Source organism: Leptopilina boulardi, unplaced genomic scaffold, assembly GCF_019393585.1.
Source record: "Leptopilina boulardi isolate dan_hultmark-lab unplaced genomic scaffold, ZJU_Lbou_2.1 LbouV2_303, whole genome shotgun sequence".
NCBI classification, from domain to species: Eukaryota; Metazoa; Arthropoda; class Insecta; order Hymenoptera; family Figitidae; genus Leptopilina; species Leptopilina boulardi.
This window is the reverse complement of record NW_026137867.1, coordinates 619,553-644,443: the sequence shown is the minus strand read 5'-3', so window position 1 is coordinate 644,443 and position 24,891 is coordinate 619,553. Positions and strand designations below refer to the sequence as shown.

Genomic DNA, 24,891 nt, shown 5'->3' with positions numbered 1-24,891 from the left:
AAAAAAAAATTAGATTGATTTATCAAATAAAAAAAGGGAAAGAAATAAAACAGGAAAAAACTGAGGTGCAATCTCTGTAAATTGTCCTCGTCTGTCAATAGAGCGTGAGTCTAAAAAGCGCTTCCTCGATACTTGTGAGTGTGAGACGTTTAGTGTTGGAAAGCACGTCGAGTCGAATGAGGCTTAGAAAACTTGAAATTTATTTTCCTTAAGACTATTGATAAATATTTGGAGGGTAAATGAATTTTTCCTCTTGCTTTTTTATCAAACAAAAGTGTACTTAAAAAAAATATAATGATTATAATATTGTAAATTTTTAAATAAAAATAAATTATTTGGAAATTTAGTTTTTTTAATATTGTGAATAAAAATATGGCTTCCGTGAAATAAGAAACATGAAAATATTCAAAAATAAATTTAAAAAAAAAAAAAAAAAATTTTCCATGGAAAAATGTATTTGTATATTTATTTTTGAAGAAAAAAAAAACTAACTATAAATCACTCGACACGAGTGAAAAACTGCTTTAGAATACAAAGCATTCTTAAAGAAATCGATTCATTCTTGGCAGATTTGTGGAATTTTTAATAATTCGCCAACTATGATGGATCTTTAGTGAGAGATAAACGCAAAAATAGTTTTTGTGCTATCTATAAGAAATAAAAAGCAACATACACACAATATTAGAAAAGTTTTTTGGAAATATTTCTCTGCAACTTTGTTTTTTTTTTTTTTTTTCTTTTTTACTTTTCATTGAAAAGCAAAATTAAAAAAGCAAAATTAAAAATCATATGTAAAAAACATTTAAAAAAATATTTTTAATATTTTTAACAAAGAATATTTTTATAAAAATAATAACCTTAAAAAAATTGTTCATATTGCCAAAGGTATATAATATTAAAGTATAAGTAAAACTTTTCTTGTATTTATTACCTTGTTTTTGAAGTTAAAATACAAAAAAAAAAAAATATGTCGATTACGTGCGAGTATATAAAGCCATGCCGGGCAATCAATTTCAAACTTTCCGGTGCATAGTTTGAATAACAGTTTATGCGTGTACGATATTAAGGCGAATTGCAATACTTTGAGAAGAGAAAATTTTTTTGATTAAAAATTATTATTAAACAAAAAAAAAATAAGAGAAAAATATCCAATTGGGTCAAAACAAAAAAATAGAATTTAAAAAAAAAAATTTTTTTTCACAGAAAATTATAAGGTATTAAAATAAGCTGCAACGCTTATTTTAATGACTCTTAATTTTCTGTGTTGCTATTGAAAAACGAAAAATTTTAATTTTAATTTTTTAATTTTTTCACAAAGACTATGAGAAATAATTTATTTTCATTTTTCACTCTTTAATTGAAAACTTCTGTCTTTGAGGGTCGTGGGATTTTACTTTTTTCTAACTGCCTCACACGTAAGAGAAACTTTCTCGATTTTGCAAGGTTGTGACACTTCAATCACTCGTGCAATAAATCATCTTTCAAAAAAAAAAAAATAATTTTTTTTAACTTCCTGTCACACTATGAGTTATGTCAGTTTCTAAAACTGAGATCTAGAATTTCTCTCTGTATCAAATTTTCCAATTAACAAAAAAATTGATTTTACAAATATGTATGTATATATATAACAAATACTAATACTAATACTAATTTTATTATTATTATTATGTAGAGATGATAATAATAATAATAAAAAATTAATTATAATCACAGAAAATTAAAAGGCATTAAAATAAGCTGCAACGCTTATTATTTTAATATCTTATAATTTTCTGTGATATTATCTTACATTATATGAGAAAAAAAGTAAAACAAAAAGAAACATTTTGCAAAAAAAAAAAAATATAACTCTTTTATCATTAAAACTGGACTCAAAACTAAAATCACCAGACAACTATAATATTATATAAATAGAATAAACAATGAAAAGCATGAACTTTTCCTCTTAAATATCAACATAATGTTTGCTTGTGTGTTAAAAAAGTGAACAATAGTGTATATATAGTTTTGCTTTTGTTTGTTTTTAAAGGAGGTAAGGGAAGCCATTTCAAGTATATATATATACCCCGAAAAGTCTTAATGAAAGCGCATTAATTAATCACTCAAATGCTTGATGAGTCTTTCAAAAGTTTTCTTGCTTATTTACATGGGCACAATTCAAATTGCTTCTATTATATACACCGACAAAAACTAATTTAGATTTACTCATTTCAAAAGAAAAAAAAAAGAAAAACATCAATTACAATTAAAATATAGTAGCAATCAAATTGATAACAATTAAAAATTATAATATTATACAGAGAAAAGGTTTCTTTGAAACAAATGTACCATTTTTTTTGTATTAACACAATTTATAGTGATTATTTCAAATTTATTTGATACAAATATAAATATATTTTATTGCTCTAAATAAACGTTTGATTAATTTTAATAAATTTTTCGAACGATGAAATAATTTCACCCAACATTTTTTTTTATTTCAAACAAGTTTTATTTCACTGTTATAATAATTTATTTCATTATTATAATAATGAAAAAAAACTTATTTCGTGAAATTATTATTTTTAAATTATTTTATTTTTATTTATTATTATTTTTATTTTATTTTTAAACTATTTCATTGAATAATTAATTTTTTCTCTAATCAGAAATATAAATAATAAAAATAAAAATTTTTTCTTCAATTCACCACAAATTTTAATAATTTTTTTTTTTAATGTAAATCAAATAAATTATTATAATTTTAATTTCATTGAAAATATAATCTTAAATTAAAAAAAATTGTCTCCCAAGTGTAGAATTTCATTATATATATATATATAGAAGATTTAACATAAAGTTTGAACGCGACGGAAACTTGAAAAGTAATTATTCTTCGTTGTAACGCGTTTCGGAGAGGCAATCATATTTTCCAAACTAGTGTGGTGGCAACATTTGATCAAGAGGGTCGTTCAGCAATGTTTGCAGACTATTGAATTTGCGTAATATATCCTACATACTTGTTGTGTTATGTTTACTAAATAAAAACTAAATAAACGTTTGGTTTATATGGAACCAAATGTTTGTTTAACTGTATATATCAATGCATTTATTTTTGTTGATTTAACCAAAATTTGGTGGCTTCAAACGAATTTTTTTCTAAGTGATAAATTCATCAATATTGAATATATTTAGAAAATGCGTGCGCATTTTAATTAGGTGTCTATGTAATTTAAATTTAATAACAACATTAAATGGAGATAAATTATAATTAAGTTATAATTATAAACCATTTAGAATTTTATGGATGAATATTTTCACTAATTTTGGTAAAAAAAAAAAAATTTTCACTTATAAGTACAAGGAAAAAAATATTCTTCACCTGGAACAGCGATAAGTTTCACTGGAACAGAAATATTTTTCACTAAAGTAGCGAAAGTTTTTGCATATTCTAGAGAAACATATCGCTGTTCCAGATAAAAATTTTTTTCCGTGTAGTTTTTACTTTTAAGTAGTTATAACTTTTATCTAGTTTTCACTTTTTAGTAGTAGCAGTAATTTTTAGTCAGACAACATTTGAAATTGATTTATTTATTATTTGTTTCATGTATATTATCAGTAGTCAAATATAGTTTTAGTCAGGCATAACTTTTTTGTTTCTGTTTCTTTGCTGTCAGTAGTAAATGTAAGTTATAGACAAACTTAAAAAAAATTATTTTAAGTATTTAAGTTTATTTAAATAGTGATAAAAGTAATTTATAGTCAGATAGAATATTTTCTCTGGAATTAATTTAGTCAGTAGAATAAGAATTTTTAGGTCAGCCGAAATGTATAATTTCCTTCATTATTGAAATATTAGTAGTTAAAGTCAGTTTTAGTCAGACGAAACGTTTATCTTGTATCAATTGTACACACTAAAAAAGAAATCTTGATTTCAGCCTATTTTTGAGGCTGAATTTAAGGTGTAAACGGAGTCAGACCAATTAAAAAAGGACAGACTTATGCAAAATATATGGGCTTAATTTAAGGTGTAAACGATTTAAGACTTTGTTTTTACTGTGTATCTTTAGACTTTCTAAAATATTTTAAATTATTCGTATCGCAGTAGTAAAAATCATTTTTAGTCAGGCGGAAATATTTTCAGTGTTATTAGTAATAAAAAATCGTTTCTGCGTCAGACAAAACGTAATATTTTCTGCTTTTTTGTTGTCAAAATAGTAAAAAGTAGTAACAGTCAGACAAAATTTTGTAACTTTCGTACAAGTAGTAAAAATAAACTGTAGTCAGTCTATGTAAATTATTATTATTTTGACTTTTAATTCGCAGTAGTGTAAGTCAGTTTTAGTCAGACAGTATATTTTCCAATGTAAAGATAGTAGTAAAAAATCGTTTCTGTCAGACAACTTGTATTATTTACAATATTCAAATATTCATTGTAGACAAAGTAGTAAAAACTAGTTACAGTCAGACAAAAATAATTTTCGTTTTGTATTTTTTTCGTTTTGTAAAAATAAATTGTAAGCAGACTATATAATTTTTTTTTTCAAATCGCAGTAGTATAAATCAATTTTAGTCAGATATGATATTTTTCAGTGTAATTAGTAGTGTAAAATCGTTTCTGTCAGGCAAGACGTTTTTTGTAGTCAAAGTAGTACAGACAAATTAATTTTCTCTCTATATCTTTCGTATCATTAGTAAAAATAAATTCTAATCTGTCTATCCTTCAAATTTCAGTTATTTTTTTTTTTTAGACAAATTTTTAAGTGTAATTTATCAAATCAGTAGTGCAAGACCGTTTTAAGTCAGACAAATCAGATTTTGTAAATTCCTTTTATGGTATCGCAGTAGTAAAGATAATTTTTAATGAGACGTGACATTTTTAAATAAAATTTGTGAATAAAATTATAATATTTTACTTTTCAGACTAAAAATTCGTTATCGCAGTAGTAAGGGACAATTTTTGGTCAGACTGAACAGTAGTCGATTTTATTTAATAATTATTAAACTAATTTTACGTTTGAACGTCAAGCTGTTATGACTAAATCCCAAAAGGAGATCAATGTGCTTTTACCTGAAATCTGAAATTCCGTTCTGAACCAACTCGCGAGGGATTTTGGTTATATAATGTATTTCCTTGAAACGGAATAGTTAGTGATGTGAAACGAGAGGCAGAATATATATATATTCTCTCTATGATTTTGAGTCTATCGTGTACTTAAGAACTTTATGAAGAGCATATTTTTCAGCTCTCTCATTTTTTTTTCTCTCTCTCTCGATGTTGGAAAAAAGTTTGATGTCTCGTCAAAAATGAGCAAACGAGACGCTATTTAATATTAATAGCAACATATATATATATATAGAGTACCTAGATTTTTGAATGAATTTATTATATTTATTAATAATAAATTGCTATTATAATAAATTCATTTTAAAATCTGTAATATTAAAGAAATTATTATTTTAATATTCGAAATATCAATTATTTGTAAATAATTAAACTTATAAAAAATTAAATAAATAAAAAAAAAAATATTAAAATTTATAAGTTTTAAAAAATATTTAAAAGGAATTTAAATAAATTGATTTATGACATTTTTTTACCATTAGAGATGAGACAAAGATGGAAATTGTAATACGAACATTTACGTGCATTGAGATTTGGTATTTTTCAATTTAAACCGCAAACAACATTCGAAAAATGCATAGGAAACGCGGTCCTCGTTCTATTCTTTTTTTTTTTTTTTTTTCTCCCTTCTTCTTTATCTCATTTTGCATTTTTCTTCCATTCTAACGCTCAACTTGCGCACAGCTTGTACCATTTTCCATCGATAGAATATCAAATGATTCTCCTTTCGATTTCGAAATCGAGTCTTTGTATGTCTCTTTCTATTTGCATAAAATTTCGATTTTTAGAAATAATTTTTTTTTGTAAATTATTGAATATTTTTAAATATATTAAAAATTTTTAATTAAAATTATCTAAAAATTTTAATTTAAAAATTAATGGAAATATTTTAAAAATCGAAATTCCACAGAAAATTATAAGACATTAAAATAATCTGCAACGCTTATGCATTTTAATCCAATTTTGCTTATTTTAATCAATTTTGGTATTAAAATAAGTAAAATTGGATTAAAATAATAAGCGTTGCAGCTTATTTTAATACCTTATAATTTTCTGTGTCTGTATATTTCTATTGAAATTATTGACATCTATATAATATATACATATATATATATATATATATGAAAGAAATTTGTGACATAATTACAGTAATAATCGGAATCGAACTTGAGGGAGATTAATTAAGCCCTGTTCTTGAAGAGGAAAATTCAACTTGATCAAAAGGAATCTTTTAAGTAAATTTAAATTAGTCTCTTATCTTTAGATACCGAGCCATTTTGATGGCCCTGAATGGATTCCAACTTGTCCGGAAGACGTGCAGTAAAATACTCGAAAATTATTACCCAAGTTTCGTGGAAGCTAGAAGCTAATATCTGCCAGTAGGTGAAGCTAGATGGTCAATGGACCCTTTGTAATGAAGACAATACTAGGAAAAGCTCATTCAGTTACTCCCTCTTTATTTACTGCTATCAACTTTCTCTCTTTTTTCTTTTTTTTTTTCCTTTTTAACTTCTTTTTCGATTCTCCTTCACGAGATTTCGAAAATATATCGTTCGATATTATCTCTTTTCTAGCCTATAGCTTCCATCGAGTTCTTAAAAAAATAAAACAAAAAAAAAAAAATATTATTGAAAAATTATATTATTATTATTATTAATATAAATAATATTATATATAAACAAAATTTTTGTTATTTTCCTTTTTTTGTACAACTCAATTGTTTTTAATTATACACGGAAAAAAATCTTTATGCAATATGTTTCTCTAGAATAACGAAAACTTTCGCTGTTTAAGTGAAGCATATAGCTGTTCCAGTGAAACTTACGGCTAATCTAGATGAAGATTTTTTTTCCGTGATAAATAATAATAATAATAATTTAATTTTCTTGAATTCGAAATAAAAATTATTAGAATAAAATGTGTAAATAAATAAATAATAATGTTAAAAAAATAATAAAATTTTTTTTTTAATTTTCAACAATAGAAAATTATGGAATTATTTAAATAATTATAATTTTTGTATAATTATAAAATTTGGAGATTTGATAAAAATCTAATTTTTAATAAAAAAAAGAATCGGTAATGTGATAATTTTGATTAATTATGAGTTAATTAGATTTTTCGCATGAGAATTTTATATAAATCGGAAGGCTAATTCAGGTTCACACCTATATATACAAACAATGGACTTGCATTTTCAAGTATAAAAACCGTAAAACGTTCAAGATAAGTGAGAAAAACTTCTCTGAGAAAATGATTATGCACATTTTTAACCGCACGTTGAGAAATTCAATTTTCTTTCTTTCTTTCTCTCTTTCTCTTTCTTTCCAAGACGAAATGTAATCAACGATTCATTTTTCAACTGGACTCGATTAAACTAATTTCTTTTCTCTATGCTTTTTATAAACTCTCTCTTTCTATTATCAAAAACATTATTTATTTTTATTTATTCTTTATGCTAGATTTGAGTAGAAAATTTATTACAATTTTTATTTCAAATTCAAGAAAACTAAATTATTATTATTTATAATTAAAAACAATTGAATTGTATAAAAAGAAAGGGAAAATTAATACAATTAAAAATTTATTACATTAATTTTTATTTCGAATTCAAGGAAATTTAATTATTATTATTTATAAAAGAACAATTGAGTTGTACAGCAAAAAAAAAAAAAGGGAAAATTAATTACAGTATGTGAAAATGATATTTTTGGTTTAATGAAATACTAAGCGTAACTTCATTACGTGAGTGTGAAACAGTTTCTTGTTTGAAGTTTACCGCGTTACTTGACGTGAATCATGACTGCAAATATGTTCTTTTACCATGTCCGAAACTGACGAAGGCAAATGAATAAAGCCTTGTAATTCTATTAGCACAAGCTCTTTAATATCTACATGATTAGTCAAATTAGATTTACTAAGATAACAAAATCCTCGCTCGTATATTCCACAAAATTTACATTTAAAGCCTCTTTTGTTATTATATTTTCATTTTACACTTCCTCTTATTTATAAATTAAATTTTCACACTGAAAATATTTATTTATTTATTTCTTAATATTATTAATTTTAATATTAATAATTTTATTATTTATTTATCAATTCTATCATTATTTCTTTTTCTTTATATTACTATTATATAAGAGAAATTTTTTTATCGTTTCTATTTTCTCGAAGATATAACGAATCGTATAAATAAATATTGACATTGTAAAAAGTGACCTGCAATAAGACAAAGAGAGAAAGAGAAAGAGAGAAAAAGAGAAATAGAGAGATATCTAAGAAATGTACGTGAAGTTTTTCGATAGTAAAACAATGAGTATAAAAATGTGTACGTGATGAAAATCAAGATATATATATATTGCATTTGAGTATAATATCGTATATATAGAAAAGAGTTTTATAATCTTTCCCCAGTGGCTTATACGTTAAATATAAAGGGAATTCTTGCGACTATTATTCAAGGAGAAATATATATATATATATATATATATAAATTTAATCTTATTGTCAATCAATGCAATAGTAGCAATGGTTTATGTGACAAGTTATGGTTGTTAAGTGGCATAGTGTTCAAAGTTCTTGAGTTTATGACCTTTGCTATATTGTTCAGTGGGCTTACAAGATATCCCTGGAATCTATACACAACAATAGCGAAACTACGTGCAATGAGAAATTAAAATGCTATAATTTCAATAATAAAACTGCGAAAAAATAGATTTTCTATTTTTTTAAACTATTTTCTTAAATTAATTTAACTATTTCTATTTTATGATTTAGTTTTATTATTTTCAATTAAATCACAATAAATAAGTACTCTCTAAATGTAAATTAGTAAAATTTTTAATTAATTTCAATTAACGTAATTCACTTTTCGCTTTTTTGAATTAGTTAAATTTTACTAATTCGATAGTAAAACAATTTTTTTTTACCACACCCAAAGAAATCGTTTATTTGCATTTGTTCGAGGCAAATAACTTTTATGTGCATTAACAAAAAAATATATTTTTGTCACAGAACCAAATAAACTTTTTATTTGTTTCAATTTTCTCACGAAAATAAAAAAAAAAATTTATTTTTAACAAACAAAATTTATTTGCTTCTGTGACGAATATTTATTTTCTCTGTGTATTTTAAAATTCAAAAAAACAAAAAATGAGTCACCAATAATTTCAAATTAGTTAAAATTTTTACTAATTTAGATTTAGAGAGTCCTGAAGTTTTCAATTTCAAAAAAAATAAATTAAATTATTATTAAAGAAATTGAATTAAAAAATTATTAATTTGGTGAAATAATTGAAAAAGAAAATTAACTATAAATTATAAATACTATTATTATAATTATAATACAGGGGAAAATAAAAAAAAAATTTTTTTTTTCAAAAAAGAAAAAAACATGCGTTACCGGAAAAAATAGTAGTTACCTACTGCCTGGTCAAGATTACCTTTTCTTCATTATACAGCATCTAGGACGCTTATATAAAGACGTGTACACGAACGACCTAAAATATGCTGCGGAAAAAAGGACGTATACTAAAAGGTTGCACGAACTCTTTTTGCAATGGAAACTTTACTCGACACGCCTAACTAAAGCTGTTTATAAACTTCTCTTTATGACTCTCGCGAACAAAAAGGTTCACAATTACACTTTACATAATGCACTTTACTCGACTTTCAAACCAAAAACCTTTCACTTTTTTTTTTTTTTTTTTTTTTTATAAATTAACTATACTTGCGTGGTCGTAAATAGAAAAAAATTTGCGTTTTTCTTAAATTTCACACATCCCAGTAAGTGAAAGTAAAAAGAATTTGTAAACATCAAACGAAACGTGAAAAATAATTCAGAAATTATTTTTCTTATTTACTTTTTTTTAGATACAAAAAAAAAAAAATGTATTTGATACAAATAATCGGTTACTTAATTATTATCAAATAAATAGATATTTAATTAAATGTTAAAATATTAGATATAATTATTTTTTATACAAATTTTCATTTTTCAAATTAGCATTTTTTTTAAACGAATTTTTACTTAACAAAATTTGTATGTACCAAATTTTTATTTTATAGAATTTCTCTTTACCAACTTTTTATTAAAATAAAATTATAATTTATAACCGAATATTAATTTTGCAAAATTTTCATTGAACAAAATTTTAAATAATTCGAATTTTTAAATTCCAGAATTTTCAATTCCCCGAATCTTCATTCGTCCGAATTTTTATTTGTCCAAATTTTTATTTCTCCAAATTTTTATTTATTCGAATTTATATTTTTTTTATAGAATTCTTAAAATACCGAATTTCCATTTGTCCGAAATTGCCAAAGATCGAAAAACAATCGACAGTAAGATATTGGCGCGAATTTTAAAATTAACCAATCAGAAATATTATTAAGAAAATTTGTGATTTTTTTGCGCCGAAGCGAAGTATTTCTTTGAATTGTTTATTCTATAACCATTGGCAATTTTAAGAATTCTATCAAATATCAATTAGTGCAAATAAAAATTCGGATTTGGTTAATTGAAAATTATGGTATTTAAAAATTCGAATCACTTAAAATTCTGTTCAATTAAAATTTTGATAAATTAATATTCGATGAAATTTGGAATTTTTTTTAAAATAAAAAGTTGGTAAAGAAAAATTCTGTAAAATAAAACTGTTGTAAAACCAAAAATTCGGTATCTAAAAATTTGGTTGAGTAAAAATTCGTTTAAAAACAAAAAAAAAAATTTTTTTATCAAATGCTAATTCGAAAAATTGAAAATTCATCTAAAAAAATAATTTTATCTAATAAAAGTCGTTGAAAATAAAAATTTTTACTAATTATTTTTTTTATGGTAAATTTATGAGCCTCGTAAATTTATTTGATACAAATAAATTTTTATATCAAATAAATCAACTAAATCGAATCAAATAAACTGTGTATTTGAATAAAAATAATTTCTCTATTTGAATAAAATAATTTTTTTTTTTTAGCGTATAATTAAACGGTTAATTATAAAATAATTAACACTTTTTGTATAATTATAATGAGGAACTTAATTAATATTAATTAAGCTGTTAAAAATAAGGTTCATTTTGAACATTTTCTCTCCTTCTAATTAATATCTATTAAAAAAAAAAATGCTTAATTAATTCTAAGAGGGAACAATGGAAGAATAATTAGAGAGAGAGAGAGAGAAAATGGAAATTCTATATTCTATAATCAGGATTCATGTTACCTTACCTTATATTATCTTCATCGACAAAAAGAACAACAGCACGAGCATTGGGTTTAGAGCTGAGCCGATCCACAATCCTCTCAAAATCTTCGGTCTTTGCGTTTCTCAGGATCTTCTCACTGACCGCTACACAAATATTATATATGGCTGCAAGGGCGATAAAGCTGGCAATACCCTGAAAATGGTTATAAAACATGAGAGAGAGAGATCATCATAAATTAATTTGTTTTCGAGATAAAAAAAAAAAGAAAAAAAATAGGAAAAAAATTCGAATTATCAGTATTGTCACATTTTTCATCGTTACAGTGACAATATATAATATCATCTTTAACTGTCAAAGCAATAAAAATATATATTTTTTATCAAAACCTTTTTGGGGGAACAAATTTTTTTAAATTTCTTTTATTTCCAATTAATAAAATGAAAAAAAAAATAAACTGAAGGAAATTTATTTGATTGAATTAATCAATTACTTGTCAATTATCAAATAAATATTTATTAAATATTAATTGTTATTTATTTCAAATACAGTTTATAATTCAATTATTTAGTTTCAAAAATTAGTTGGTTCAAGTAAATATTTAATAATAAATTATTAAGTAACCGATTAGAATTTTTTTTCAGTGTGATTATTTTTGATAAATTATATAAATTGATAAATAAATTTATTCGCAATTCCAATAGTGTTTCAAATAAATATTCTAATAAAATTAAATTTATATATATATATATAAATTTTATTATATTTAGTCTTTATTTCTTTATTCTCTCTCTCTTTTGTCAGTTTTCCATGACTTTTCTATTTTACATGAAGTACCCTTTTGAATTTTTCACAAGACCAAAGTAAAGTAGTATCGTGAAAGTAATTTACGACCGCAATCTAAATTGTGAGATAAAATGGACTTATAGTTACAGTCTCTAAAGTCCACTTTTAATTTTAGATTCATCATTGTCAGAATTTTAGACGAATTTTCCCTTGGTGAATATATTTTTTTTTTAATTATAAAAGCAGGTAATTATCAATCATCATTTTCAAAGTTTAGTAAGGAAAAAAGAAAATTCAAAAATTTTATTATCAAATTAAATTCATTAAAAAAAATTTTTTTTTTTAAACAAAATTTGAAAAATTTGAAAATATGAAATAAAAATACTCTGTAAGTTTCTTTTTTTTCAACGTTATATAAATTCTAGATAAAAACGTATTTTTGCTAAAGCCGTTTCTTCTTTTCCGTTTTATCAACAAAAAATCACGCTTCCAATTTCGTGAATCTAAATTATCAGGGGAAACTGATGACACGACACAAAATTGGCTTTGAGTTTGATGCCAATTATTGGGTACGTTACTTCATCATCGCTTTTTAACGAACTTAAAGTGTCACGTGTTAATTAATGAATTTATGAGCCTCCAGCTTCGAAGTCTAGTATATAAATATTTAAGTAATATCTATTACATTTGCACCAGATTAGAATTTTTTAAAAAAAAAATTGCAATAGAAAAAAACTCAATTTAGTACAAAGAAAAAAAAATTCTCCTACACTAAGAATTTGGTGTAATTTTTCTTATAAACAATAAAAATTCAAAATTTTTTAATTACTTTTATTAAATTTTTAAACTTAAATTTAATTCAAGAAAATGTTATTAAAAAATTAAAAAAAACTTTTTTTTCAAACAGTAATTGGATATTTTTCTTCTATATATATATATATATATATATATATATATATAGGTCAAAAAATATAACGGATGTAATTTAACAGGAGGATGATGATAAAATTCCGTGAAAAGAATGAAAAAGTAGAAAAGAAAAATAAAAAAAAAATTGAGATACCAAGAAATTGGACCAATTATATACAATGGTCTGACACTTTATTTCAACCGTTTCACTGTCTGACAAGAATTTACGAGACTTATTCGTATTTGAAGTACCATGAATCGCGTTAATTCTAAACTAGACCGGGGTATTTTATTTATTTTTCTCCTTTTCAGAAAACGGTAATTTACAATTTACATCTAAATCCAACTAGAGACTTCTAATAGTAATTACAATCGAAAAGAAAAGTACATTTTACATTTAAATGCAAATTCAAAGTACTGTAAGAAAATGTTGAAAAACATATATTTATATTGATCTCTTAATTTACGACAAACATTTTCTTACAAAATTAATTATTCTCCTTTTTTTTCAAAAAAAAAAAAAAAAAAAAAAATTGTTTTCTTTAAGTACCTATAAATAAATCTTATTTAAAAAGAAAAAATAAATAAGAAAAATCGTTCAAAAATACTGTGTAAAAAATTATTTGATTCAAATAATCATTTACTTTAGTATTATCAAATAAATATTTAGCAAATAATTTTTGAAACCAAATAATTAAATTAAATGAAATCTGTTTGAACCAATATAATTTCTGTATTTGAAACAAATACGATTTAATTGACTTAAATAATAATTTATTTAATACAAATAATAATTTCTATATTACAAATAATAATTTATTTAATATAAAAAAAATAATTTATTTACTATAAAAATAATAATTTATTTAATACAAATAAATATTTATTTACTAATAATCAAGTAACCGATTATTTGAATCAGGTAAAATTTTTTTCATTTTAAAAAAACACTTTTTAATGAAATAAAATTGACGAACAAAAAAAAAAAAAAAGAAATAATTGTGACTAGGCTTATTTGCCTTTTACATGCGACAAAAATGCAGATACGATTCTTTGATGGAAAATCAATAGAACCACCACATAATGGTCATGTATGTATATATGGGGGAAAAAAAAGAGGTAGAAAAAAAAGTGTAGTCCATTTTCAAAAACTCTTTTTCCTCGAGCATTCGATCTGCAACAACAGTTTGCTAATGATCGATGAAACAGATTCACATATATGTGTGTGTGTGCGTGTTAGAGAAAAAGACTTTCTTTTCCTGGATAGTCAATTTTAATTGACACTTTACTTTTTTTTCTTGATAATATAATAAATTTTAATTAAGATAGAAAAAAACTGTTTAAAGTCGAAAAATTCATTTTTTTTAGGAAAAAAATATTTATTATTAAAATCGGTGAAACAATTATTAAAAATCTTGAAAAAGCACAATGTTTTTTTTTTTTTGACCATTTTTGTTCATAGATGAATAGAGTGCTCAGTGAGAAAAAAAAAGAAAAGAAAAAGGGACAATACAAAGGTCGCAGAGGGACATCTAATTCTCAACGGGAGGTCGTATATCAGCAAGAGACCAAAGAAAAATGTGGGTCAAGCATTGAGTTCTATTGACAATAAAAAAAAAAATAGGAACGAATCGCCACTAAATAATTTACTCATTAGTCTTGTTCTCAATATGAAATATCTATCTAATGCTCTTCTATTTTTTATCAGAGGAAATTTCACCATTTTCTAATTACATAAGAAACTAATAAACTGGCAAATTATACAATTTTTACCATTAAAAAGCTTTCTTTTGTTTCTTATCTTCGTCGTTTAAATCCACTTTTTTTAAAAAAAAAAAATTTCTTTTTCATTTTTGAAAAAACACGGAATTAAAAGAAACGTTTTATTATATCTCAAGAGAGGAATAAAAATATTTATCTTTTTGAATAGAAAGAAAAATATATATTATTTATCTATTGTAAAGAATATAGAAAGATTTAATTTATTTCTTTTTTATATAGAGAGCAGGAAATGTTTTATTATTTACAAAGTAATAAAAAAAATACACCCTAAAAAAAGTAATTTTCAATCTAGAGGATTCCTCTAAAATAAATGCATATTTTCCTCTTAATTTTGGTATCAAAATTATTATTCTTCATTTAAGAGGATTTTCCTCTTAAATTAAATGTCGACATCCAAACCTCGTAAAATTGTTTTTAATGTCAAAGCCATCAATAAAATAATTATAATTTCAATCAAATAATAAAATCTTTGCAGAAAATACATTTTTAAATTAAAATTAAGTAAAATTATAATAGTTCATTTCAATATAATAATAAAAATTGTTTTTTAATATAACATTAACAATGTCATGTTTTTGGTTAATTATCAACATTTTATATTGATAATTAAAATACAAAAAATAAGTTTTCATTAATCAGTTGTAATGATCAACGAGATTTTCAGCGCAAAAATAATTTTAAAACATGATGATATGTTTAAAAGTTAACATTTTTTATAGGACAGAAAAAAATTTCATATATGAAATTATTTAACGTTTTAAAACTTTTTTAAAAAAGTAAATAAAAAGATTTAAAAAATTCAAAAGATTCAAAAATGGGGTTATAGTATTTCTATTTACCTGAGTAGTAAAATTTCACAAGAAATATCCAAATTTTTTTAAATCTAAAAATAGCGTTAAAAATATTCATTTAATTTGAATTTAACTATATTTTCTGTATTTTTAATAAAGCAAATCCATTTTTTTGTCCTTTTTGTTGACATTTTACCAGAAATATTAAAACTGAAAGGTTAAAAAACAACTTCACAACTATCATACCCAGGGAAAGGGATCAAACGATTACATTATTTTTTTCCGTTTCCTTTTTTTAAATCTTCTAAATTTAAAACGGAAAATCTTAATTAAAGAGGAAAATACAAAAGGAATCCTTTTGTCATTCTTCCATTAAAATGAAGAATAAAAATATTCTACATTTCAATTGAATAATCTTGTTTTAAGAGGAAATATTTAGAGGATATTAGAAGAGGAATTTTCCTCTAAGTATAAGATTACTTTTTTTTGGGTGTAATAATAAATAAAATATGAAAAAATATTTTTGAGGAAAAATTGGTTTCCTCATATATATATTAATTAATGGAATAATTACTAATTTTGAGCACACGATTTAAACGAGATATAAAATGAAGAACACAATTGTGAATTTTTTATCAAAACAGAGAGAAAGAGAAAATACGAAAATTCTATGTTGAGAATTAGTGTTTCTTTTATTTATTTTTTTTTTTAAAGTGATTTCATTATTTATGTGTTTTAAAACTTTATCTACGAGATAATTTCGATTATTATGAAAAGCTCACATGAAGTATATTTCTGCAACAATGAGAGAAGCACTATAGTGCTTTTAATGCCTCGGGCACAAAATGGATAAGGCTTTTTTTGTACGCTAAATGAGAAACGAGGAACAATTGTTCATACGGATTTACGTTTTTCTATGCTTATCGACCAATAAATTCGGCCGCAAACACACGTGGCATCAGAAACTATAAACTTATTTCATGTTTCACCTTATTCAAAAAAAAAAAAAAATAATAAAGACTTTATAAACCAAAAAAAAAAAGAAAGTTTACATATATTTGTTACAAAATAAAAATATTTCTTTCCAATTTTCATTTAGTATATGAATAAAATTTTTTTTTATTAAACCAAATATTTTAATAAAACCAAATAAAAATTTTATTTATGTGAAATAAAAATTCTATTTATGCCAAATGGAAATTTTATTCGAAACAAATGGAAATTTATGCCAAATGGAAATTTTATTTGAAACAAATATAAATAGTGACAAATATGATTTTTATTCAATTTTAAAATAAATTATCGGTTTCGAGTAAAAAATAATTTCGTAAAAAAATTCTTTTCATTTTTTCCTGAACTATTTTTTCAATTATGTGATCATCATAAACTGAATTTATGAAAATTTGTACTCAAATTTGTGTAATGCTGCTTTTATTACTTCCGTTACTGCATCTTACATATTTTATTACTCCTTTTCTTTTTCCTCTTTTTACTACCCATGATTCTTTTTTCATATCACTAAAGTCTATTAGCTTTTTAAATTTTGCTTAAAAAAAAAAATATTTATTTATGAAACATAAACTTTTCAATTATAATAAATATTATATTTTTATTTTATATTAAAATACTAAAAAAATTTTTCTATATAACATTTTTTTTTAAATTTTACATTTTTACAATAATTATATAATTGATTAAAATAATAAATAAAATTAAATTAGACTAAAAATAATAAATTAATAATTAAAATAATTATTTGCATTTTAATAAAAGTTTGAAGAAAATAAAAATGCCTAAAGGATTTTGTAATTGAACTTTGTAAATTCATTATATACCAATCGAATTGTAAATTTTGTGCTTAAGGAATCAAACGCAGTCGATCTGTCGCAGACGTTCAATTAAGTAAATTAGCAAACGAGCATAATTGATCGATTAATACCTTAGTGTTGACGACTAACGGAGTTAGGATTCTCGTGTTCAAACGGTCTATAATTACTTTCTGAGAAATCAATAGCAATCGAAATCATTGAAATAGAGGAAAGGAAATTGAAAATTAAATTAAACCGAGAAAAATGAATCACATTTCAATAACAATTATTTAACCAACTTGATCGGCTGATTAATTAAAATGTCATTATTTCAAAATTATTGTATTATTATTATTATTATTATAGTAGAACAAAAAAAATTTTTTTTTCATCGGTCCTCCACAAATGACATCACAAACTTTATTAGGATCATTAAATTCAAGAACTCAATTTACTTCTTTTTCTTTTTTTTTTTTTATAACAATACTTCAAGTTCTAAAAAGCAATAAGAAAATTGCGAATGTAAAAAGTAAGAAGAAAATATAAAAAAAAAAAGTTTTATGAAATTAATATTTCAATTATCGGGAGATCGAAAACTTGAAAAAAAATATAATCCGAGATATAAATTAAAAAACTTTTTTAAAATGAAAGGAAAAATTTTTATCATTCCAAATCGAATTAAGAAAAAAATTATATAGGTAGTTAAAAAGTGTTTTTGAATTATTATTATTTTAGTATAGATTTTAAACATTAATTTAATGATACACTGCAAAAAAATTTATTTGATTCAAATAATCGTTTACTTGACTATTATGAAATAAATATTAAGAATTAGCAAATAAATTATCAAATAATTTTTGAAACCAAATAATTAAACTAATAATTTGTGTATTTGAAAAAATATCACTCAAATAATAATTTACGAGATACAAATAAATATTTATTTGATAAGCGATTATTTGACGCAAAATAAATTTTTTTGCAGTGATATTAATTTATGATAATTGAAAATATTGATTGGTTAATATATATATATATATGGTAAATACTTGATCAAAGTCTTTATAAGAGTATAATTTTATTCGTTTACTCTTTTTCATTGGATCTTTAGAACTAATTTTCAAAGTGTTTTGAAGTTTTCCAAGAAGTTCTTTATACACTTTGAAGAAAAGATAAGAAATAATTTGTTTTTTTTTGTCGTTTCTTTTAGTATTTTTTTTTTTTTTTTTTTTTATCAAAAGACGTGAGGTAATTTGTGGACGACGTCTTACTCATTCCAAGACTCACCTTCTCCCCATAATCACCCTCCACTGCAACAGTAGAGACGTACTTCCAGCCGAGTTCGTGCACCACCTCAACGATTGCTTGAGCTTGAAAATTATCAGGAGGAACGACTCTGCTAAAATACTCGAAACGACTCTTATCCGAGAGTTCAGTACTCGTTGATGCATAGCTGACTTGTGGTATCTGTGAACAAAAATCAAGAAAGCGATCAATCAACAATTTCAATCTTCGCAAATGATTTCTTTTTTTTTTTTCTTGATAAAGCCGAATCAAAATTTTTGACATCAAAAAAATTTTATTTCTTCTAAAAAGAAATTTCTGCTTTCCAAAAAAAAAAAAAAAATTTGTTAATTATAAATTTTTTTAGACAATAATCAATGAAATTAATAATACAAAATTTTTACTCCTTTGCCTGAATAAAAACTTCTTTTTCTACTGATACTAATTTTAGAAAAAAAAATTAATCGATCCCGTCTGACTAAAATAGTCTTCCACTACTGATTTTCTACTGCAGGAGAAATGTCTTTTTGTCTGACTAAAATAAAGTTGTACTACTGCAATAATAATAATAATAATAATAATAATAATAATAATAATAATAATAATAAAAAAGTACAAGTGTATGACCAAAACTTAGTCTTACTACTAATAATTAATATTACTAATTAGGAATGCTATTTTGTTGATACAAATTTGTTTATTTGAAACAAATTTTTTTCTGAGTGTTCTATTGGCGTTTATTTAAGACAAATAAAATTTATTTTTGAAGCAAATAAAAATTATTTTTTATAAGTTAAGCAGTAGATGACAGTTTATAGTCAGACGAAACACATAACAAAAATTGTAATTTTTAGTCAGACGTTTATTCTACCGATTAAATTGTATTATTAGTAGTAAATTACAGTTTTAGTCAGACAGATTGTGTTTATTTTGTTTGTTGTAGAAAAACTCAGTAGCAAAGGAACATTTCAGTAAGATAATAAAATTAAAATTTTCGTATTGCAGTAGAACAGGACATTTTTAGTCAGACATTACATTCTTACCAGTAAATTTTTTTTTTTTTAGTAGTACAATATGGTTTTAATAAGGCAGAATAAATATATTTCTTTGCTGTAAGTAATTTCGGTAGTAAAAAAAGTTAAATTACAAAAAATATTTAAAATTCTCGTATCGCAGTAGAAGAGGTCATTTTTAGTCAGACATTACATTTTCAATAGTAATTTCTCTAAGCACTAGTAATGAAATATTTTAGCTAAACATAAGAAATGATTTTTCACAAGATAAGTAGTGAAGACACTATTTTAGATAACAAAAAATCTAATAAAAATTACATCGCAGTAAAAGAAGAGAATTTTAGTCAAACAGTACATTTTTAATAGTAATTTTTTTAAAAAAAGTCGTAAATGAATATTTCTGTCAGCCAAAAAAAAAAATTTTTTTTTTCTAAGGTAAATAGTAGAAAATACTTTTAGTCAGCAAAAAAAAAAAATACTTACAAAATACATTTTTAGTAGAACAAGTCATTTTTAGTCAGACATTTCATTTTTACAAATCAATTGTATTTATTATTAATTCAATGCAGTTTTAGTTAAACCAAATTATTATTTAGCATAGATAAAATTTTGTTTAGCATAAATATAATTTCTCTGAAAGAAATAATTATTTACTTGTCTGTGAGAAAAAAAAAATATATATGTTTTTTTTTTGCTTAGTCTGCATTACAACCAAACAAAATTATCGAAACTTATATTTAGATTGAAATTAAATATAAATTTTTCCTACTTTTCAATAAAAAAAATATTTGCAAAATGTGTAAAAAATAAGATTTAATAAAATATGTATATAATTTGAAGTTTTGTTCATCGAGAATTGAATAATTTACTATAATGAAAATGTAATATTATTGTGTATATATATGTATGGATTTAAATGAGAATTTACCATCAGAATTTACCAGTACATGTACAAAGTATTTGATATTCCCTGAGCTCAATGCGTTATGGAATTTATATACATTCAGAGCTTTGCTTCTATTATATTTCTCTTTGGAAGCTACTACACATACTTTATATATATATATATATATATATATATGTGGGAGAGAATTTCTATTTAATAACGAATAATACACTATTCAATACTGTAAATTAGATATAACCGCAGGTGTTTTTATATATATTATATCATGACAAACGGAACTAAAGTTATATTGTTTAAAATTGTCTGTTTTCTTTCTTCAGAGCATTACTCGTTATGGGATTAGGTTTTCCAAGCGAATTAAATTTTATAAATTATATTATATACTAAAACAACTTTAGTTCAGCAAGTAGAGGACAATACGAGAGACGGCAATAAGAGAGCCTCCGGAGAAGGGTTATAATACGCTGAGGCGTGATAAGAAGGTAATAATAGTGATAACAGTGCACCAAAGAGAGAATCATATCTGACAGGAGGATCTTTTCCGTCTCTCGTTCTCTCTCTCTCTCTCTCTCACTTCAGACTCTCAAAATTACCAGCAACTAAAGCTATAAATGTTCTTAATCATCGCGTTCAACTATAGAGCTTTAATTAAAGTAAATACTCTAATTCCACAACTCTCGATCAACAATTATATCTGCTTTTGAAATTCTGCACAAATATATCCGCTTTTGAGAAAATTATTATTTTCCTCGCTTTTCCCTATAATATATTAGCGCATTATTTAAATAATGAGAAATATTTATTTTTCGAATTATAACTTGCGAGAGAATTTAATTAAAATTTTTCAAGCATTTTATTCTTATTTTTTTTTTTTTTTTTGTTAATCTTGATATAAATTAATTACACAGGAAAAACAAAGTGTTTAGTTTAACACCAGAATTGGTGTTAAAATAACATGCAACAAATTTTACCCTAAATATGGGTTAAATCTTATGGGTTTTAGCTTTGGAGAAAATTAACAAAAGTAACACCAGCTTTTTTCTGTGTATAATCGACAAATTGATTTTAAAAATTAATTTAAAAAATGAATTACAATAATCTATCTCTCTTCTTATTTAAAAAAAAAGAAACATTTTCTCTGACTATAATATATTCATTAGCTACTTTTTTTTTTTAGAAATTACTATTAAAAATGTAATGTCTGACTAAAAATGACCTCTTCTACTGCGATACGAGAATTTTAAATATTTTTTGTAACTTAACTTTTTTTACTACCGAAATTAGTTACAGCAATTAAAAAAATTCATTCTGCCTTATTAAAACCATATTGTACTACTAAAAAAAAAATTTACTTTTAAGAAAGTAGTGTCTGACTAAAAATGTCCTGTTCTACTGCAATACGAAAATTTTAATTTTTTTTATCTTATTGAAATATTTTTTTGCTATTGACTTACTACTGCTTATGCAAATAATAATAATAATAATCAGCTTTTAAAATATTATTCTCGCCTTTCCTAATATTTTATCGCATTATTTAAATAATGATAAATATTTAATTTTCTAATTATACTCGCGAGAGAATTTAATTAAAATTTTTCAAGAATTCTATTCTTTTTTTATTTTTATTTCTAATTATAATCTTGATATAAAATAATTATAACCAACAAATTGACACTAATTGTGAAATTATCACAAATTGCAGTTGCTTTAAACATTAATAATTAACAGCAATATTTGTGTTAAATGCGAGGAAAAATTAATAATATTTCTACTTGAAATATATTTTAATTTATAAAATGAATTACAGAGCTAGTTTCAATAATAAATGTGCAATTCAATTTTCTTTTGTTATTATCTGAAAGACAAACTAATGAAGCAATTTAGACAAATGTTCTTATTACATCGAAGAAGAGAGAGAGAGAGAGAGAAAGAAAGAGGCAGAGAGAAAGAGAAATTTCCAAGTTTCTTTGCGAAGATTTAATATCACTAATTGCTAATTAAGCAACAGAGATTGCTCCCCATATTGCTCAAAAGAAGCTGTGATAGTTTGCTGAACAAATATAACTCATAATACTGACACCATAATCCAATGATTTAACCCAAAAATAGAAAACAAAAAAAAAACACTCCATTCAGTTTTTTTTCTATTTTTTTTAGGAAAAAGAAAATTGTTTCAAAAAAAGGAAAATTAAAATGAAAAAACCAAAAATTATTTCATATTTTTACACGCAGAGAAATGATATATTTGTCTCAGAGCCAAATAAATATTTATTTCATTCAAATATATTTCTATTTGATTTAAATAAAGAATTTTATTTACGTCAATAAATGGGCTAATAGGCTCTGAGAAAAATATCCCAAGTGAAAAAATTAACGTTACTAACGTTACTAATGTTACTAACATTACTAATGTTACTAAAGTTAGTACCTACAAAAAAAATTAAAAGTTTCTAAAATACATTTTCACAGAAACTTCGACACTACTTTCCCATTACCACTTTCACTTCCACTTAAATTTTTTATAATTTTCATTCCCATTTCCACTTATACTTTTTCTAATTCTCATTCGCACTTCCATTCTCACTACTACTCTTTCTAATTCTCATTCCCATTTTCACTTCCACTTTTTATAATTTTCATGCCCATTTTCACTTCCACTTTTTTATTTACATTACCACTTCGACTTCCACTTTTTCTAATTCTCATTTCCACTTTCACTTCTACTTCCACTTGTTCCAATTTTAATTCCCATTTCATCTTTTACTTTTTTATTTTCATTACAACTTTTATATATTCTCACTCGCACTTCTAATTCTAATTTTTTAAATTTCCATTATCACTTTCACAGAAAATTAAAAGGCATTAAAATAAGCTGCAATGCTTATTATTTTAATCCAATTTTGCTTATTTTAATCTATTTTGGTATTAAAATAAGCAAAATTTGATTAAAATAATAAGCGTTGCAGCTTATTTTAATACCTTTTAATTTTATGTGTTCACTTTTTCTAATTTCCATTCATGGTAATTAAAAAAAGTGGAAATGGTTGTGTAAATGGAAATTAGAAAGAGTTTTAGTCGAAATGGCAACAGCTAATGAAAATTAGAAGTGGAAAAAATGGGTGTAGAAGTGGGAATGAAAATTAGAAAAGGGAAGTAGGAATAAAAATTAAAAAAAGTGGAAGTGGAAGTGGTAATGAAAATAAAAAAGTGAAAATAGGAATGAAAATTAGAAAAAGTGAAAGTGGAAACAGTAATGAAAATAAAAAAGTGAAAGTGATAATAGAAATGATAATTATTAAAAGTGCGGGTAAGAACATTAAATACTTCCTGGTGGTCGATATTCGACAAGTTTCTGTAAAAATACAATTTAAAAACAGTTTCTTAATTTTTTTATAGGTACTAACGTTAGTAACATTAGTAACATTAGTAATGTTAATTTTTCTACCTGGGATACGTTTATTTAACTCAAATATAATTTATATTTGGCTCAAATAAAAAATTTCTTTGGGTGTAAAGGTGCAAATAAATCACAAATTAGATAAAAAAAAATCAGCAAAGCAGAAAATTCATAACCTGTGAATTTTTTTTTTTTTTTTTTTTTTTTGAATCACACCACTGAAAACTGATATTATTATATAACTTGAAATTCTTGAAAAAGAATTTAAAAACTAACATTTATGATCAAACATAAAATTCAACTTCTCATTTCTAGATTCAAAAAGTTTTTAATTCTCCTGCGACACATTTACACAAACTAACTGGAAAAGTACAATTCGCTTTGAAAAAGTAACTTTCAGTTAAGTCAACAATTTTCAAAGAAAATTTTTCCTACCATTGTATATAAAAGACTTTTCGTGGAAACTTGAAAAAGTTTCTCTTAGTGAAATAATAAATTACAACATAGAAGCGTCAATATGTACATAAATATAAATGTACATATATATATATATATATATATATATATATATATATATATATATATATATATATATATATATATATATATATATATATATATATATAGAGAGAGAGAGAGAGAGAGAGAGAGAGAAAGCGAAGAAATCTTAATAAAGTCGAAAAGTGAATAAAACTCTTTGAATGTGTTAAAAACTAGTTAAACCCTATGGATTCTTATAGAGAAAATTATGAAGTAAATTTGACATTATTTATTTAGGAAAACATTTATATAAAAACTTATTCAAGTGAATCATCAGTACTTTGGGATTTATGTGACCAACATGTTTTTCAAATACATGTCAATATCGATTTTATCAGTGTGCTCTTTCATGATCTATGTGCTTTTA

At 23.4% G+C, this 24,891-nt stretch overlaps 1 protein-coding gene across 4 annotated transcripts in view; it reads right to left on the bottom strand.

Moving 5' to 3' along the window:
- The window catches only part of LOC127282983 (metabotropic glutamate receptor 7-like), a 248,951-nt gene that overhangs the window by 53,148 nt on the left and 170,912 nt on the right, over window positions 1-24,891 (bottom strand). For all 4 annotated transcript variants that reach the window (XM_051307602.1, XM_051307605.1, XM_051307604.1 and 1 more), the window contains 2 exons: window positions 18,671-18,850; window positions 11,333-11,502 (listed from right to left, as the gene is read on the bottom strand). In XM_051307602.1, coding sequence (XP_051163559.1) covers window positions 11,333-11,502; window positions 18,671-18,850 — 350 coding nt within the window. The remainder of the gene's footprint in view (window positions 1-11,332; window positions 11,503-18,670; window positions 18,851-24,891) is intronic.